A 20,987-nucleotide genomic window follows, 5' to 3' on the forward strand; every position below is an offset into this window, starting at 1 on the left:
TTGTTGCATATGTCAGGTAATGATTTTGATTCCTGGTGATTTTTTGTATGTGCTAGACTTCCATTTAAGGACCTTGTAGACCAGGGGTGGGGAACCTTTTTTCTACCAAGGGCCATTTGGATATTTATAAAATCCTTGGGGGGGCCATACAAAAATTATCAACTTAAAAATTAGCCTGCCCCCCCCATTAGTTATGCCCCAAGTCCCTCGGTTAGGTGAGCCTGGCCGGGCCGGATCAAGTGGCTCTGCGGGCCTCATATGGCCCGCGGGCCTGAGGTTCCCCACCCCTGTTGTAGACAATCAGAGAAGGACCTTGTAGACCAGGGGTGGGGAACCTTTTTTCTACCAAGGGCCATTTGGATATTTATAAAATCCTTGGGGGGGCCATACAAAAATTATCAACTTAAAAATTAGCCTGCCCCCCCAGTAGTTATGCCCCAAGTCCCTCGGTTAGGTGAGCCTGGCCGGGCCGGATCAAGTGGCTCTGCGGGCCTCATACGGCCCGCGGGCCTGAGGTTCCCCACCCCTGTTGTAGACAATCAGAGAAGTCAGTTCCATTGCAGTGCATAAAGGTGGTCATTCCGAGTTGATCGGTAGCTGTCGTTGTTCGCAGCGCAGCGATCAGGCTAGAAAATCGACGATCAAGTCCATTCCAGTCCACACTAGACAGAGTCAGGTCCATTCCAGTCCATACTAGGAAAGCATCATGTTCATTACAGTTCCTAATGACATATAGTCAGGTCCATTCCAGTCCGGCCTCAGAAAGAGCCAGATCTATTCCAGTCTGTAAAATGACTGTATTTTATTCATTTCTAGTCCATACTGGGACAGTCAGGTCCATTCCAGTTCATAATGGGATAGAGTCAGGTCCATTCCAGTCTGTTTTGGAACTGACCCAGGTCCATTCCAGTCTGTACTGGGACTGAGCCAGGTCCATTCCAGTCTGTACTGGAATAGTCATTTCCATTCCAGTCCGTACAGGGACAGAGTCAGGTCCTTTGCAGCCTGTACTAGGACAGAGTCTGTTCCATTCCAGTCCCATTGCTAGCTGACATAGCCTGTAGGCACAGTAATTAAAAGGAGACGTCACTGTCTACGATGTCCTGAAAATAATTAAAGTAGTATTTTCTGTGGCTATCTGGCATATGAAAACTGAAAAGTATATATCTAAATAATTAAGTGCAGGGTGAAGGGTTCTGGCTTTGGCAGTGGAATGAAACGCAAGGAAAGTATGCATAGGAGGTAATGAGACTGTATCACACTACCTTCCATACCTGGAATCCGCAAATAATATTCCTGTGCTACTGCTAAGTAACCTCTTTACTGCTGGAGATCCCTCCCTGCAGCAGAGGCTGATCTGGAGGCAAGTTACATGGAACAATTTACTCAGGAACATTTTCTACCTAGAAGAAAAATGAAGGACTCATATATATTTGGCATAGCTTCTCAACAGAAGTGGTTGTAAACAGAATGAACAACTTTTGGGGTGAGACACAACAATATGAACCTAATTTGTTGAGAATATATATATAACCAGCTTTAAATAAGAACACGGCAAATTCCATCCAAAGTCTTTTAACAGAGAACCACTCCTTTACCTTAATACCAGTAATCTATCCCCATGTTTCTAGTGTTCTCCACTGTAACTATTTCCCTTATTTCTTTCACTCCCCTTCACAGATTACCTTAGATCAATGGGGGTCATTCCGAGTTGATCGCTAGTTGAAAATGTTCGCTGCGCAGCGATGATGCAAAAAAAACAGCACGTATGCAGCGCAATGCGCATGCGGGACATACTTTCACAACAGCCGATGTACTTTCACACAAGGTCTAGCGAAGCTTTTCATTTGCACTGCTGGCCGCAGTGATTGACATGAAGTGGGTGTTTCTGGGTGTCAACTGACCGTTTTCAGGGAGTGTTTGAAAAAATGCAGGCGTGGCTGGGCGAACACAGGGCGTGTTTGTGACGTCAAATCCGGAACTGAACAGTCTGAAGTGATCGCAAGCGCTGAGTAGGTCTGAAGCTACTCAGAAACTGCACAATATTTTTTTGTAGCCGCTCTGCGATGCATTCGTTTACACCTCTGCTAAGCTAAGATACACTCCCAGAGGGCGGCGGCTTAGCGTTTGCACGGCTGCTAAAAACTGCTAGCGAGCGATCAACTCGGAATGACCTCCAATATTAGTATTCAGTGATATCACAGAACCGCAATCTAGAGGGTTGGGGCTGATTCCGCCGGGATCCTGACCGCCGGCATATCAAATGCATCCCAATCTAGCTTCAGCTAATAATGGTTCCGCAGGACATGGCTGACTAATGTGCTGTGCACATAAAAGTACAATATATTGTACAGTTTTCAGTGTAACGGAAGCTACACAACTTTACCATAGGGCGTGCGTTTTGCCTTGTAATACACACATTTCATCAGGTGTCATCTAATGATTAGAAGCAATTACATCATAGCTCACAGATATTATGTACTTGAATGTATACATATATTAGCATCACTTGTGTATGATATTAAAATGAGGTACTCTTGGAAGAATGGATTAAGTAGAATACATTAAAATGGAAACGGCTGTAAATAATAGCTTTTTTTACTGGACTGTTAACAAATTGGTTTGTATTGATATTATCTTAAATAAAAAAGGCTAATATTGGCAAGTAAGTGGTTTTACATGTAGTACTATGACACTTTTGGGGTAATTCAGATCTGATCGCTACTGTGCGTTTTCGCACAGCGGGCAATCAGATCTGAACTGCACATGCGTATGCACCGCACTGTGCCGGCGCGTCATACGGCTGCAACAGGGATCGCCGGTCAGTGACGGGTTTGTGCGAAGGTTCCATTCGCACGGGCGTTCACAAGGAGATTGACAAGAAGAGGGCGTTTGTGGGTGGCAACTGACCGTTTTCAGGGAGAGTTTGGAAAAATGCAGGCGTGTCCAAGCATTTGAAGGGAGAGTATCTGACGTCAAATCCGATCCCGAACAGCCTGATGTGATCGCAGCGGCTGAGTAAGTCCTGGGCTGAGCAGAGACTGCACAAAATCATATGCGTTCCCACACTTGCGTTTGCACACTTGCACAGCAAAAATACACTCCCCCAATTGGCAGCGACTATCTGATCGCAGGGCTGCAAAAATCGCTGCCCAGCGATCAGATCTGAATTACCCCCTTTGTCAGAAATGGATGGCAATTGCATTGCCCTGCATCTTTGAATGCAGCTGTGGTACAATAATATGCTAATGTTGCAGGAGGTGCCTGACATCAATAGACGACCACTGCCGGCATCTCAGATCTGAGTGCCATGTCTGATGACACACCATTGTGACCATCGGTCGCGACATCGGCCATCTAAGTGAGCCTAAGGCTACTCAGAATGGCCGCCTCATCTCTGCTGCTGAGGCCAGTATATCTGCATCGTTTTCGAGTATGCCGAGCGTTGCCACCTCCAAACGGCTGCAGTCTGTCAATCACCCTGCGGCCTTACAGGGCACTGCGACCATCATCCACAGATCTGCACACGATACAAACACCAGAAATGCGCGTAAACATTACTTTTACATACATTTCTGAATCAGGCCCTATAACATTATTTCTAATATTGAAAGAAAGTAATGGCTTTGTAACACACTGGGGTCAATTCTATTCAGCGACAGTTGAATAGCGCCGGGAGTTAGCTCCCGGCACTATTCAATACAGCGCCAAGTGACACCAATTGTCGGGAATTCTTCTCTCACCCCCGGGGAAGGAGAGAGGAAATCCGACAAAAGTGCTGGTGCGCGGCCGGCGCGAGGCTGATTCTGTCAGGAATCAGCATCGCGGCGGGGAGTTAAGTCGGAGAATGCCTGTTCTCCCGACAATTCAACCTGTTAAGTCGGCGAGAACGGGCCTTGCTGAATTGAATAGCGACGGGAGCTAACTCCCGGCCATATTCAACTGTCGTTGAATATAATTGACCCCACTAAGTCATGCATAACACCTGAAATATATTCAGTATATATGTAACAATTGTAATGTGAATAAAAGATACTAGATACAAAACCATCTTGCTTTTTATTTGCACTGTGCATGCTCTGAGGCCAGTGACTAAGGCAGGGCTTGACAAATTTTTCTAAAATCTAGGAGCCAGGATGAAAGTGTAGGAGCCAGACCACTGCCCACCAAGTATAAAAAAAACTAGCTGAACCACCTCCCCACAATAAAAACAAAACAGAACTAACTGAAACTCCTCCCCTTCCTCCTCAAATCCACATTACTGAGCAGCTTCCCCCCCTCCCCAGGCAAACCAAACTAGGATTAGGCACCGCTGGGGAGGGTTAGCGTTAGATTGTGTGTGTGTGGGGCGGGGTGGATGGAAGGGGGTTAGGTCATACATGCCAACATTCTGGCTGCTGTCTCCGGGAGAGCAACCAGGTCGGCTTAGCAGGGGGGCGGAGCAGGGCTATGACGTGAGGACTGGGTGACTGGAGGCGTAACGGGGTGGTTACAGTGGCACCTCCTCTAAGCCACGCTCCCGCTCTGTAATGACACGATCTCCAGCATTATACTGCAGGGGGTGTGGCTATGATGATGCGATTCAGCAAGAATCGCGGCATCGACTGTCTGGACCGCCCACTTTACTCATTAAGTGGGTGGCCGGGAAAGGGGGACCTGAAGAATCGGGAGGTTTGTCTGCTCTTCCGGGGGGCTGGGAGGGTCACACGATTTTCGGGAGCCTCCCGGACATTTCGGGAGAGTAGGCAAGTATAGGTTAGGTTTATGCTGCAGGGAGGGAGGGTTAGGGGGTCATTGGGGTAAGGTAAGTATATGTACCTTCCCCATGTTGGAATTTTAAGCATCGGGATGCCGCAGTCTTCTGACCGCCAAAACATCTCAACCGCTGGCATTTCCTACCCAGTGCCCTTTAAAACGATGATGGCTATGGATAGGTGGCAATCTAGTTGTAAAGATGAGTAAACTCTACATATGGGTGAACATACTCATTTATTTCCCATGCTTGCAAAACAGGAGTATCTGCAGCCAACTCTGAATATAGCTCAGTGCCCAGAGACGCTGGGATTGTTGGAGGGGCCTGGGTCCACCGACCCCTCTCCCCATCTTTTCTTACTTGTTATCAGCAGCAGTCTCTTTCTCCAGCCCAATACACGCTGCTGTGTGCTGAGCTGCGGTAGTTCCAGGGAGGCTGCTCTGCTCTTCCTGCACCTGCCTATACTTTTGTAGGTGGTATGGCCACACCTCCAAAATTATGCTACGTCCCTCTGCAGTACCAGGCCCGCTCTCTATTGGGGGAACTTCAAATACCGCTAATCGGGATCCCAGCAGTCACAATGCCTACGCCGGAATCCCAACTAGTGGTAAAACGTCACCGCCAGAATACCAGCACCTCAGGCTTTTCTCCCTCTGTTGGTGTCCATGACACCCATAGAGTGGGAATATAACCTGTGGCGAGCACAGCAAGCCCGCAAGGGGCTTTCTAGCACTCGCACTCGCTGCCAGCATGCTGGTGGCCGGGATGCTGCTGTCGGTATACTGACGGTCGGCCATACTTGCCTACTTTTGAAAACTAGTTTCAGGGAGATTCCAGACGGCAGCAGAATACGCTGCACAAAGCACGGCGCGCCGTTGAAGGGGTGCTTCATGCTTCGCCCAAAGTGCATGTTGAGGATTACCTATAGGCGTATTTATTGCCACTCAGGGGTGTGTCCTGCAATGGCAGATGAAAATTAGTACTAAAAGCAGCACAAAAAAAAGGGTAATACTATAGGTACACTAGAGTAATAATACAGGTGCACTAAATTATGATACCGTGTACATTTCTGAGAAGAAACGGACAGTATATTACACATTACACCCAGTACACACAGCACCATAATACATTGTATTATACACAGCCCCCCCTCCCCATATTGTACCCAGTACCACTTAACATTACATTATACGTAGCCCCAGTCAGTGCCTTAACTAGACATTTTTTTAGCACTGTGTGCAAGAAACAGCATCAGTGCCGTCCTATAAACAAACTGGGCAAGTGCGTGCCATAGGCGCGTGCGCGCCAAAAATTTAGGGGCGTGGCTTCATGAGGAAGTGGCATGGCCACAGACCTCTTTTTTGCAGATTACGGCAGGCAGAACTCCATTTTACACATTATGGCAGCAGAGTCCCCCTTTTTTACACATTACAGCATTAGAGCCCCCCCTTTTTTTTTTTACACATCATGCAGGCAGAGTCTCCTTTTTTTACACATTACAGCAACAGAGCCCCCCTTTATTACACATTAGGCAGGCAGAGTCCCCCTTTTATTTTTACACATTACAGCAGCAGAGTCCCCCTTTTTACACATTAAGCAGGCAGAGTCCCCTTTTTTACACATTAGAGCAGCATAGTCCCCCTTTTTTACACATTAGGCAGCAGAGTCCCCTTTTTTACACATTACGGCAGACAGCCAGGGCCGGTTCCGGGGCTTCTTGCGCCCCGGGCGGCATTAGGAGGCGTGGCTTCATAAAGGGGGTGTGGCCAGTTACGCCCCCTGTACTGTAGTAGGATGTGCGGTGCGCGATGACGTCATCGCGCACCGCACAGCAAAGGTCCTCTCCACGAAGGGAACTAGACGCTTACGCTAAGCGTCTAGTTCCCTTCGTGGAGAGGACCTTTGCTGTGCGGTGCGCAATGACGTCAACGCGCACCGCACATCATTACAGTTAAGGCCCTCTCCAGGAAGGGAAACTAGACGCGTAGCGTCTAGTTTCCCTTCACAGGACAGCGGGCAGCGGGGGGCACCACAGCAGCAGCGGATCTTGCCATAGTGCGGCGCCCTCCGCATGGCGCCGGCGCCCTCTGGAAGGCGGCGCCCCGGGCAAAAGTCCTGCTTGCCCGTGGCAAGATCCGCTACTGCAGACAGCGTCCCCCTTTTTTACACATTAGGCAGCAGAGTCCCCTTTTTTACACATTACAGCAGTGTAGTCCCCCTTTTTTACACAGTGCGGCAGGCAGTCTCCCCCCCCCCCTTTTTTTTTTTACACATTATGGAAGGCAGTCCACCTTATTTACACATTATGGCATCCGGGAGAGAGAGAGACTCACCTCTGACAAGCCGGCATGCCTCTCCTCTTCCCGCCCTACGCTGCACTCTTCTCAGCACAGGGCATTGTGGGTGGGCTGGGGGCGGGCTGGGAGAGCCCACATAGGAAGGGAGCGGAGGGGGAGCTGCAGCGCTGCCTGGCTACCTAGGTGAGAGTAGCGGTGATGGCAGGGGGAGGAGGGCTGGACCCCACAGTGCGACGGAGCGGCCAGGTGGGTGTTGCCGGTGGTCCTGCGCCTCCAGTGGCACACACATCATTACGGCCCTGGCCCCAGTTACCCATATTACAGCCAGCACACACAGACCCATATTACATTATACAAAAGACCCACTCCCTCATATTACAGCCAGTACACACAGTACCATATTACATTACAATATCCATAGCCCCAGTCCCCCATATTACAGCCAGTACACCCGGACCCATATTATATTAAATAATACACAGCCTACACAGTCCCCCCAATATTACACAGAGTAGCACATTACATTTCACACAGCCCGCCTCCCCCATATCACAGATAGTACACAGCACCATATTACATTATATTATACACAGCACAATCCCCCCCCATATTACACCCAGTAGCACTTTACATATCACACAGCACTCCCCCCCCCTTATTACAGAAAGTACCATATATCATTATATCATGCACAGCACACACACCCCTCCCCCGAAAACATTATACACATCCCCCCTTTCTCATAAAACCCCCAGCACATACAGCACCCACCTGGCCATTGCTGCTCCTTCCTGTGAAGAGCAGGAGCCGGGGCTGGGACAGTGTGGTGGAGGGAGGCAGCACTGGGCAGGCACATGAGGAGGAGCAGGAAGATGTAAGCTGGGCTGTGTGTTACACGCAGCCCTGTGAGTGTGGTGGGCGGGGCCAGCAGCAGTGAAGCAGAGCACTGGCTGTCAGTAGATCAGCTGCTCTGCTGTTTATGCTCCTGCCTCCGCTCAGGCTGCCAGCTGTGTGTGCACACACAGCAAGAGTCCGGACGGCCACCGCGGCTGTGACCTCTTCCGTGCAGGCCCCGCCCCCCGCATTTCCGGACTCGCGCATGCGCAGTCCGGTTTTACAGGGAGCTCATTTAAAAACCGGGAGGACAGGCAAGGTTTGCGGGGCAGCGGGAGGCTCATTGAAAAAACGGGAGCCTCCCGCTGAATGCGGGAGGGTAGGCAAGTCTGCGGTCGGCATCCATACTGAACCGCTCTATGGCACTGCCAATACCTGATGGCATAACATTTTGGTGTTCTGATTGCTTGCAGTGACAAGAGAATTACCAATTAAAATATTTATATATGCAAATAAATTAGCCACACACCAAAACTCAATGCAAAATAGTCAAGAACTTTTTTAATAATTCACATGCGACAAGTAGAGAGGTCAATGTTTTGGTCCAGCAAGGGCCTTCTTCAGTACATAGCAGCAGAATAATGTGCAAACATAGCAGGCTATATAATTGTTTTCAACAACATGAAAAGATGGTAGATTTTTTTAGCTTGTGACAGACACAGTACCAGATTATAAGGATCGTCCTCACAATTTTCTGTGTCTGATTCCAATAAGAGATACTATCCATATGGATAGCATGGATGACATTGCTTAATTTCATTGAAGAAAATGGGGTCACATAATTTAGCCTCCAAGCTTGTGTGTAATACTATTGTTTTATGTTCTTGTATTAACTGGTGATGCTAACATTGCTTTCTGATTTGAACATGCATTATTGCTGTGTGTGTTCCCAAAAGGTAAACATTAGTCAGTGTTTCATACAGTACCCCCACACACAAGTACAGCACCTCCACCTGGCATAAAGTAACATACTGTATGCACCAAAGCCAATACTGTACATTCACAAGCACCTAAATATCTGCTGCTGTGTGCTGTGCATGTGCTGTACAATCTATAAAGGCTGCACGAGGTACATCAGAAAAAAATGTTGTAATACATAGGATAAAGCTCCCCCTAGTGCAAACCACAGCAATATTAAGTCACAAAGAAAATAGTGAGCACATTTATTGGACAGGTTCATCTGTGGCTCACCCACTATTGTAAAACTACAAGTCCCAGCATGCAATGCCAAGCAGAGGCTTAGGACTTTAGGGGGGTACACACGGGAGAGAGACGTTCTTAAAATCTAAGCAATCTGACTAGACTGCTTCGATTTTAAGCACGGATCTTTGGTGTGTATGCCCCCCAGCGATAGCGATGCGCGGGGCTATCGCCGGTGCTAGATCTAGCTCAATCTAGCACATCGCTCATTTCACCTGCTGTGTGCAATGAGCCCCCACCTCCCTTACTCAGCACACATCGCGCTGTGCCGACTGGGGGGAGAGATGTGTAGCACACATCTCCCTCCATCTCTCCCCGTCAGTACGGACCTTTTATTTAGAGATGAACATAGATTGCTGCATATGCAACCAGATCTGTGTTCATCTCCTCACATGCTGGGGGACACCCAGCACAGGGCAAGGTATGTAATTGCAGACGCTTCGGAACTAAGGTTGACCCCTGGCAGCGCAGCCTGGCTACACTGTCAAGCGGCCAGCCACCATTTTTTTTCAGAGCGGCTGCGTGCAGCCGCTCCAAAAAGGTCCTGCCCCGTTTGGGACCCCCAACGCACCCTGATGACCACTGCTGCCAATCACGCTGCCGCCACATCCTGCCTGGATGCAGCTGCAATGTGTAAGGTTGTGCACGAGCACAACGGCCGGAGCGCATGCACAGACCACCTGGATGCGGCTACTGCGTGCGAATGCACAGTTGTGTCCAGGTCGGAATAACCCCCTTAGATCTCTACCTACAGAGCCTATTTTCCGCTAGTTTCCTATCTGTAATCTATAACGCTAACTTTTATGTACAACTACTGGAGCACAAACACTGTAAAATGCTCTTTTAAAAACAACATTAAATCATATGACATCACAGCAACTAAGCCCTGTCAGTGTTGCATCGCCACTCACTGAGTCATCAGCAGACTGAGAGTGGTAATGAGTGACACCACTGGCAACTTGCAATTGGGGAATATTTGAACATTAAATAATTCCACTAAGAATATTCAGCAGCCACAAAATGCAGCAGCAAATCTGCACAACATAAAGGATTATTTTATTTTTATTTTTGTCTTAAAAACTAAGGGCAAACTCAGTGGTTAAGGGGCTGTCTATTTGCAGTTTATGTAAATGTCTTAGCTTGTACTGTATGTGTAGTCCTGTGCAACCATTACTTTAGATTTTCTTCTATTCTTCTTTCAAGTCCACCTTAAAAGGTTCTGATTGCATAACACTAGCTGTAAAACCCACTGGCGTTTAATCCATAATTAGTATTTTGTGAACTTGGACAAGTAACTTACATTATATCTCAAAAACTTAAACTTCAAAACAGAGAATACTGATGGCAGAAAAGGACCGAAGCCCATTTCACTTGCCCATTTTTGCCTCAGAACAGACCTGTGTTCATTTCAGGCATATTTCAATGTTCCTCCTTTTGTTTTTCCCATTACATCTGCTGGAGGTATGATCTATGCATCCACTACTCTTTGAGAAATGCCAAAGTAATTTGGTGCAGGCAAACTAAACCTGGGTAATATTTTACGTACTATAAACTAGCGTGGCAAACAATTTATATTTATGCAGTTTTATCTTGTTAATAAGCTATTAGGACTGTGAAAAAGGCATTAATACTACAAAACATTACTAAACCTCTTTGTATGGACATTGGACAGTACGGATGGTGTAATGGTTAGCATTACTGCCTCACAGCACTGAGATCATGGGTTTGATTCCCACCATGGCCCTAACTGTGTGGAGTTTGTATATTCTCCCCGTACTTGCGTGGGTTTCCCCAGGGTACTCCAGTTTCCTCCCACAATCCAAAAATATACTGGTAGGTTAATTGGCTCCCAACAATATTAACCCTAGTGTGAATGTGTGTGCGTGTACATGTGATAGGGAATATAGATTGTAAGCTCCACTGGGGCAGGGACTGATGTGAATGGCCAAATATTCTCTGTAAAGCGCTGCGGAATATGTGTGCGCTATATAAATAACTGGTAATAAATAATAGTCATGTTTTTCCCAACTCACTGTACTCTGCTGCACCTTTCATGTGTTAATGTAGTTTTCACCTCCATTTAATTAAATAGAGTCCTTGCGGCGCATCGCTATTGCTGGTGCTAGATTGAGCCGCTGTGTGAAGTGAGTGGCCCCTGAGCTGAGCGGGGGGAGAGATGTGTGCTGAGCGGTTTGAGATAGATCGCCCAGCACACATTTCTTTAGTGTGTACCCCCCTTAATAAAAGTGCCCAAACACAATCTTAAACATGTAAGTGGCCAAATCTGAGAGATTTGGTTGCTTGGTTCTCTGTCAGATCAGCACTGATTGTAATGTTGGACAGTGACAACATACAGTACATGGTTACATGCAGTCATCCATCCAGATAGCAACTGAATACATCCCAGGAGATATTGATTGGGAAAAGATCAAATAGAAATTGGGCACATTTATAAGCATTGTTGCAGTTCAGAGGCAGTAAAACAGCACCGCAAAGTATGCCAACCAATTGGCTGCTGTTTAAATTTCTTAATTTATTTAATTACTTGCGCACATTTGCAACGTTATACATTGAAGCGATCAATAAACAGAGACCTTTTCAACCTGCAGCAAAATGTCACTATCTATTTTATCCCCAGACTTTTCCCACTGATCTACACTACCACACTATAGTTACAGACACACACATGTGTCCGAGGTTGTCCAGTGTATCCATGACTCTAAATACTTCCCAATGATCCATCTGCCTTCTAGTTTACAAACTGGTGCATTTTATGCTCTCTGCTTGCCTGTTCTTCAAGCTTGAGCAGTAGTCGCCTCTCCAGCATGGAAGGGGTCTGGCAGGCAGCTTGAAGGATGTTATTATGCCGCCTAATGGGACTGTGTCCATTTGCGCTTCATGTTGCAGGGTGAATCACTGAGGGCTGTGCTTTGAACTCTGCTGGGCTCAGAGCTTCCTGCTCCCCTCTCATCCTGTACAGTAATTGCTACTTCAAAGAAGAGCCGAAACCTGTCAGATCATGTACAATCCCAAGAAATTTCTGGGACGGTGCCTCCAGAAGACACATGCACCTGAAACAACGTACGTAGACAGACAACACGCACACCCCTGTGACTGTAACATACAGTATTCCGGAGAGGCAGAGGATGGAGACAAGCTCACAAAATAATTTCTATAAATGTTTTATGTTGTTATCTAAAAAGCCAACATTTATTATGTTGTGGTCTGCCCTGTTCTCATAACACGGACATTGCCCTTTGTGGCTCAAAAATCCCAGCTATTTGGCACCGCCTAAAAGCCATCATAACAATTTAATTCATCCTCAACCCTTTAGTTCCCAGGGATATCTCCAAAGCATTGGTGTATAGGTCTCTGATCCTTTTAGAAGAAGATAAAGTGGATGGTACTTACCTAAGTTGACAAAACTCATAACCATATCAGCATCATTGAGAAAGTTGCTGTCCTGTTGACTGGCAAGTGGTGGACCCTGTGTGGTGAAGATGGGCTTGTATGGATAAGAGTATCCTTCAGTCTCCTCCTCTTCTATGGTCATTGCATTGTACAAATCCAGCATGAACATTGGAGCGGAGTTCTGTTTCCCATATAAATGTGGTCTTGGTCTGTGTGGTAGACCCAAAATGGACAAGATCTCCCTCTGCATCTCCCTGCGTTCCTGGCTTCGCAACCTCCTTTGGATAAAGCTGGAGTGGACCTCATTGTCTAACGTGAAATCGGCCAGGATTGACCTCAACAAAAAATAGCCACAGAGGAACGTGGAACCCGTCTTGTTCTTTACGAAAACATTCATTTCCCCTGGATTTGTAGGGCAAACTTTAAAGCACCTGCACTTCTATCCAAAGGGGAGTTCATAAATAAAATACCATTACAGAAATTTAGTGTATCTACTTCTCTGGAAAAGATGTCCCTTTCTTGGGCACAATGGTGGCTCTCTGGATTTCAGCTGAATCCAATCATGGCTGAAGAGCTTTGTGGAGTGTGTGAGGACGAAGAGGTGAACAAGTCCTGCGGTTTCTTTCCTAGAGGTTTTGATGTGTCTTTACTCTTTCCCTAGCAAAGTCTAAGTGGTGGTTTGTGAAGGCAGACGGAGCCAGCAGGAGACTGAATGTAATGGGAGGAGCAGGCAGTACAGGAGGAGGGAATCCAAGAAAAGAAAGAAATAAGTTTAGTGCACTGTTGGATCCCATCAGGTTGCTTCTCTGGATGTTAGGAGGACCTCACAAAAAGGGTGGGCCAGTCCTGCTGGTTAATGTAAAGTAAACAGATTAGGGATTGTCTGTGTCTCTTCTGCAAGGCTCAGGTCAGCAGTGCACTACTGCTTGCTAATAGAGCAGGAGGCAATTAACACCGATCTGCTGCAGGAATAGGAGGTTGACATGAAGTCAGAAGCGATCAGAATTACTGAGAACTGACAGTGTATGCTATGCTGTACTTAGAAATAGATCCTATGCTGAAGTGCTTGAAGAGAAAACAGCAACACAGCTGCATGTAAAACATCAGTCAATTTACTTAGCATACAAACATTGACATTAACATATGTTTATATGTAACATATCCCATAGAGCCTGCATTCATTTATCTTACATTACACTTAACAGGAGTTTGTGCTGTGCATAGGGGATAATGATTGCCTGGATCCTGGATTTCCTAGTCCCTGCTGTCTGTTTGGACAGCAGTTTGACACAGACACACTTATCCTGTAGACTGCCGTACTAGTTTCATTCATCATTTGATATTTTGGTTCATAATTCAGAAATGACCTGTTTGGCAGCTACTGATAGGCAGAAGAACAAATAGTGCCTGCATATACAACAACTACAAATGAGTCACATTATTTTCTCTTATCTGCTACTGTGATCAGTGTTTCCCAGTATTTATATGTCAGGAGGACCGCCTATCAGACAGCATTTAGCATGATAGTGATCTGTCCTTGTGAGAGACAGGATGACATAATGAGGAGTGAGGGAATTCCAGCCGGCAACATGTAAAACAGAATCAGACACCAAAGCAGGAGAATCATTTCCATCAACGTCCATTTAATGGCTGTCCTCAGTTATTTATTAAGTTATTTATGCAGTGCTACATATTTCAAAGCGCTTTCACAGACAAAGCTTAATCATTCACATCAGTCACTATCCCAGTTGAGTTTACAATCCATATATTCGTGAACAACACACTTTTTTTTTTAACATGACCAGGGAGGCCCAGGTGGGTGGTGCAGGCTATGTGGCACTGTGAATCAAATCACTGTAATGTGTTCCTGCAACTTGCGGCTTTACGTCACATGGAGCAGGGCATGATGACGAGATTCACACCTAATTACATCATTACTCACAATGTCTTCAGGGTTAATTTCATCACAAGCCAACTGACCTACAAATTTGTATTTGGACCATGGGGGTCATTCCGAGTTGTTCGCTCATTGCCGATTTTCGCTATACTGCGATTAGTCGCTTACTGCGCATGCGCAAGGTTCGCAGAGCGCATGCGCTTAGTTATTTTACACAAAAGTTAGGTATTTTACTCACGGCATAACAAAGCTTTTTCATCGCTGTGCTGATCGGAGTGTGATTGACAGGAAGTGGGTGTTTCTGGGCGGAAACTGGACGTTTTATGGGAGTGTGCGGAAAAACGCAGGCGTTCGAGTTGCAAAACGCAGGAGTGGCTGGAGAAACGGGGGAGTGGCTGGGCAAACGCTGGGTGTGTTTGTGATGTCAAACCAGGAACGAAAAGGACTGAGCTGGTCGCAATGGCTGAGTAAGTCTGGAGTTACTCAGAAACTACGGGGTAATCGTTACGAGAAAATTAGCGAAGCTTTCGTTCGCAATTCTGCTGTGCTAAGATACACTCCCAGTAGGCGGCGGCTTAGCGTGTGCAATGCTGCTAAAAGCAGCTAGCGAGCGAACAACTCGGAATCACCCCCAATGGGGGTTATTCAGAGTTGATTTTGCTAAAATAGCAAAATCTGCAACTACTAAAATCGCATGCTGGTGGCCGCCCAGCATGCGTGATCGCATTGCAAAAAGCTCAAATAAAGGTTGATCCCTGCCTACGCAGCGGCAGCACCGCCATGATTCTGATCGCAGGAAACGCAGGCGACGTCATCGGCCGCCCCACAAAAACGGCCATGACATGCCTGCATTTCCTGCTCTTAGCCCTCCCAGATGCCCACTGCCTTTCAATCACTCTTCGATCACATCCTTCCAGTATGCGATTGCATAGTAAAGGCTCGCGCACATGCACTGCGACCAATGCGCATGCACAGTGTCCCGAAAATCGTTTGCTATTTTTGGGACACTGCATCCATCTCTGAATAGCCCCCTATGCCATTAAACTGGAGCAGATGGAGGACAGTCATACAAACACATTCAAACAACATACAAACACATCAGCACCTACTGTACATCTGGCTGTGTAAATGGTAATTTCCAGCCAATAGGAATCTGCTGCATGGAGTATGCAAATGGTCAACCTGCAAAACCCAACACAGGAATAGAATAAGAATAAAAACAGATACTGGTGTAAGTTTTTCATTACTGAAATAAAGGAGGTTCTGACCGCTATACATAAATAAAGTGCTGCATATTTGTCTATCTGGACTTCCTATTAAGGACTTAAACGTAAAGTCCACTTTTTTGGTCTGTCCTATGTTTTCTAGATACATTCTCTAGCAATTACCTTTTCCATCTTTGGTAGTTCAAGGATATTCAAACCTGATGGTACGGGCTATGTCCTGGGCCTGTGGTGGCTGGAAGTAGATAGAGAATGGTCTGTTGAATAAGGAATCACAGCAGGGAAAGTACGGGTTAGGTGAATTATGGAGTGGTTATATGTTGGTTATATGTTCTAACAAAAATGTGAACATATAACCAAACCAAACAGTGGACTCACACTTTGTTTCAGCTAGGATAATAAGGAGGCATGGGACAGGATTCTGAGTCACACACATTGATTGCATACAGTATGTCAGATACAGTGAAGCAGTGTTTTCTACAATTTGTTTCAGAGATGTACGCAACTGAGTGATAATCGTCCAACTGAGCGTGCATCGCACTCTCACTGCGCACACGCCAAGGTACCTTAGCAGTGTCACTCACAGTGAAGATTTATTTGAAAAATGACTGACAGTCAGGGACCATTTGGAGGAGGTTATGGTGAGTGGTAGCAAAATGCAGGCATGTCGCACCAGTTTTTTGGGGCTTGTCTCAGCCTATATCTTGTACACAGAAAAAATGGCGCCAGCATCTCAGTTTCTGCAGCCGTTCTGTGCTATCATGTGGTTACTTAGATGGTCAGTTATTGGAAGATCTTTGAGCACTGCTGCGTGTTTGTGCGCAGATGCTGATATAGGCATGGCCGCTGGTGGGCGTCTCAATTCATTTCCAGCCGGCTATAGTATTAGCAGATTTTCGCATGTGGGATCACCGCTACAAATGCATTAGCGTCCATCTCTAAATCCGGCGCGGAGTCACAGTACTGATTCAGACACACAATCTCTGAAATGTATAGAAAATGTCCTGGGCGTTCCTGGGCATGCTAACAGTGGCAAACGCAGGATTTTGAAAGAGGGGTTTCCAAACAATTGGTTACAGACCAATAAAAAAATGCATTACATTATGGGAGATGCATAAGGTAAGCGCTAAAGAGAATTCTTATTTTATAATTTAACTTGTATACTATGGAACCATGTATTAATCAAAATGAATTCTCTAGCTGCTAGTCCCTTACCCTAACCTTCCCCTTAATGCGTAAACCTAACCCTCCTCTTTCTGCAGCCTAAACCTCCCTTTTAGTGCCTAAACCTAACCCTCCACCCTGTGGTGCCTAAACCTAACCCCCCCCCTCCCCCATGGTGCCTAAACCTAACCCCTACCTCGCAGCCTATCCCTCCCCCCCCCCTACCCACAGCCTAACCCTAACCACCACCCCTCCCACAGCCTAACCCTAACCTCCTCGGTGGTGCCTAAACCTAACAGCACTTTCCCCCCCCCCCCCTCCAGCCAATTCCTAACCCTCCTGGCTATACTTACCTTTGGGATCCCGGCTGTGGGTATTCTGGCGACGGGATGCTGACCTGGTTGGGATTCCAGCGTCGGTGCTCTGTCGGGTGTCGGGATTACATCATCGGAATTTCGACTGCCAGGTTCCTGACAGCCGGGACCTTGAATGTATACCACAACTGAATAGCAGGCGCAACTCATTGCAGGAATAATCCCAAACATTTCATTGTTATTCAATTCAACATTAGTCCATTCGGCACCCTCTGTGACGCCGATGTTGGCATCCCCATGTCATTCTTCTGCGCTGGGAACCTGCGAGCAGATGGCACCATGGAGTGTCGATAGGTATATATATATAGGTAAATCCCTTTTTTACTTTAATGAAAAAGATGAACTGAATAACAATGAAACGTCGGTGAACTCCCTGTGTGTTGCCTGATTATTCCTGCAAGTACAGCCTGCTATTTAATAGTGTGTGTCTATATATACGAGAACAGCCATGATCATTACCCCCCCAGCACCCACGTGTAAACAGACAGCATAGCCACCATCACCCCCCCCTATATAGAGACAGCACGGGCACATCATCGCTTCCCCCATTCCCAGATAGGCAGACGCAGCACCAACAATAAGCCCCTCCCCCCTTCCCCAAAGACATGCAGGGCAGCACCATCACCCGCTCCCCAAAGATAGACAGCATAGTATCATCACCCCCCCCCCCCCCCATAGACAGTACAGCACCATCAACCCTCCCCTCCCCCCCCATAGACAGGACAGCACCATCAACCCTCCCCTCCCCCCATAGACAGGACAGCACCATCAACCCTCCCCCCTCCCTCCATAGACAGGACAGCACCATCAAACCTTCTCCAACTCCCCGCCCCCCCCCCCCCCCCCCCCCCATAGACATTTAAGAGCACCAGCGCTGCCCCCGGCATGTGTCTCACCTGGTTCTGCTTCACAGTGTTACGTGCCTGCCCGCTGGCAAGGACAGTGAAGCTATAAGCAGCGCTGCTACAATGTCCCTGCACCGCCGGCATTAGCGCCTCTATCCTCTCACAGAGGAGGAGCTAGCTGCTCCTCCTATGTGTCAGCCTGAGCAGCCAGCCTCGTGAAGTGCACGGAGCGACTGTGCGAGCCGAGGCTGAGCCTGTTACAGAAGAGAAAAAAAACTCGGCTCCTCTGCGATAGATCGGCAGGCAGGGGGGGTTTCTAGGTACTCGGAAACATCCCCTGCGTGTGCGTATGGCTAATGAGACACATAGAGATGCTGTGTTTTAAGGGGGTACACACAGAGAGATGTATGCTTAATTTCTAAGAAATCTCACTAGATTGCTTAGAAATTAAGCACGGATCTCACCGTATGTATGCCCCACAGCTATAGCGATGTGCAGCCCCGCGCGGCGCTATCGCCGGTTCTAGACTGTTCTGCATGCAGGTACAATCTAGTTACATCGCTCACTTCACCGCTGGGTGAAATGAGCCCCCCTTCCCTCCCCCTCGCTCAGCACACATATTCCCGTGTGTCCTCCCCTTTATGGGAATGTTGCTGAAAGTGGCTGAGTACATATTGTAGGTGCTTCATCGCTCACAATGAAGGCCATACTCAGATGGAGAATCTGCGCCTAGCATAGGGAGACAAAGAAAGAGAACCTGAAGTTTGCATTTAAGGTATACCATGTGTATAGATTTACTTATTGTAAATACATTGATTTATTTATGTTGAATAATCCTTATTAACTTTATCCTAATTGTCTTCATACCTGTAGGTGATTAAAAATGTGGCCCAAGCTAAAACACAATCAACAGGGAGTATCTGCCACATCTCATACTGGAGACTGATTCAAATGCAAAGTTAGGAATTCTTTGTTATTTATATTGCCTCATGTACCGTCCAGACACTACAGTTCTTGTTACAGGACTTCTCCAATCACATATATAAAGCTTCAGTATTGCAGTCATGCAATTGACCCATTACCGTGACATACTGTACCTGGTACCAAAAACTAGCAGCATTAATAATGCAATGAATTTCAAAGCACTCATGTCGGTAAAGGGCATGTTGGTTAATTTGGTCGGAATATGACTGTTATCAGCCTCTATGGCCATCTGAAAGCACTGATGGGACATGGGGCTTAATTCAGACCTGATCGTAGCAGCAAATTTGTTAGCAGATGGTCAAAACCATGGCCCTCATTCCGAGTTGTTCGCTCGCTAGCTGCTTTTAGCAGCATTGCACACGCTAGGCCGCCGCCCTCTGGGAGTGTATCTTAGCTTAGCAGAATAGCGAACGAAAGATTAGCAGAACTGCTACTAAATAATTCCCTGCAGTTTCTGAGTAGCTCTAGACCTACTCCTAGACTGCGATCACCTCAGTCCGTTTAGTTCCTGGTTTGACGTCACAAACACGCCCTGCGTTCGGCCAGCCACTCCCCCGTTTCTCCAGCCACTCCTGCGTTTTTACCTGGCACGCCTGCGTTTTTTAGCACACTCCCTGAAAACGGCCAGTTTCCGCCCAGAAACACCCACTTCCTGTCAATCACACTACGATCACTCGAGCGATGGAAAAACGTCGCTTGAGCTTGTGTAAATCTACAAAGTTTTGTGTGAAAGTACTTAGCGCATGCGCCCTGCGTACCATGCGCATTTTTGCCATTTTTTTACTTAATCGCTGCACTGCGAAAATCGTCAGCGAGTGATCAACTCGGAATGACCACCCATGTGCACTGCAGGGGATGGGGGGCGCCAGATATAACATGTGCAGAGAGTTAGATTTGGGTGGGGTGAGTTCAAACTGAGATCTAAACTGTAATGTAAAAATAAAGCAGACAGTATTTATCCTGCACAGAAACAAAATAACCCACCCAAATCCAACTCTCTCTGCACGTTATATCTGCCTCCCCCATCCTGCAGTACACATAGAGGGTAATTCCAAGTTGATCGCAGCAGGATTTTTGATAGCAATTGGGCAAAACCATGTGCACTGCATGGGTGGCAGATATAACATGTGCAGAAAGATTTAGATTTGGGTGGGTTATTTTATTTCTGTGCAGTGTAAAAATAAAGCAGCCAGTATTTACCCTGCACAGAAATAAAATAACCCACCCAAATCTAACTCTTTCTGCACATGTTATATCAAAAATCCTGCTGCGATCAACTTAGAATTACCCCCATGGGTTTGCCCATCTGCTAACAAATTTGCTGCTACGATCAACTCTGAATTACCCCATTGATCCAGATACTTTGCCCAGAACATTCTGATTATGCACAGTGTGGTCCCCTGAGCATGTTGCCAAAATGAGACACTGACCGTATAGCTGAGCTGCAAAAATCAGTCAATATGTGGATAGCATTACAGTAGCTAAGAGCATGCTCACCAATCAGATTGTTGGTTTATCCAGGTGAGCGCCACTGAGCAAGCACATTTACAAGGTGGGCCTAGTACATTCATTCAAATAATCGAACAATTACATACAGACCAAATTACATTAGATTACAGTCAGCAGAGCTGGATTATGCACAAGGTGATACAGGCGGCTGCCTAAGGCCCTGTAGAAACTAGGGGCCCGTATGCCGCCAGTGGGGGGACCAGTTGCGATTGGGGGAGGGGATGACCTTGAGAGGGGGAGGTGGCATAGGCACATGCAGTGGGGTACTAATGAGGGGGCAGCAGGAATAGCGCCTGTGTCACAATCTGTGACTGTCAGTGAGTGATACAGGCAGTCTCTCAGTCCAGGCTCCAAGGGAGGGGACACAGTGGGAGTGGTGTTGCATTACTGGGTAATTCCCATGAAACACTGCAGCCAGTGCAGAGAGGTGAGAGGA

At 47.0% G+C, this 20,987-nt stretch overlaps 1 protein-coding gene across 1 annotated transcript in view; it reads right to left on the reverse strand.

Annotated features, from left to right (window-relative positions):
• The window catches only part of BMP7 (bone morphogenetic protein 7), a 166,707-nt gene extending 153,391 nt beyond the window's left edge, over positions 1-13,316 (reverse strand). Inside the window, exon 1 of the mRNA XM_063959038.1 lies at positions 12,556-13,316. Within this exon, the coding sequence (XP_063815108.1) occupies positions 12,556-12,952 (397 nt within the window). The 5' untranslated portion in view covers positions 12,953-13,316. The remainder of the gene's footprint in view (positions 1-12,555) is intronic.
• Positions 13,317-20,987: the final 7,671 nt, after the last annotated feature.

Source organism: Pseudophryne corroboree, chromosome 3 (genome assembly GCF_028390025.1).
Source record: "Pseudophryne corroboree isolate aPseCor3 chromosome 3, aPseCor3.hap2, whole genome shotgun sequence".
NCBI lineage: Eukaryota > Metazoa > Chordata > Amphibia > Anura > Myobatrachidae > Pseudophryne > Pseudophryne corroboree.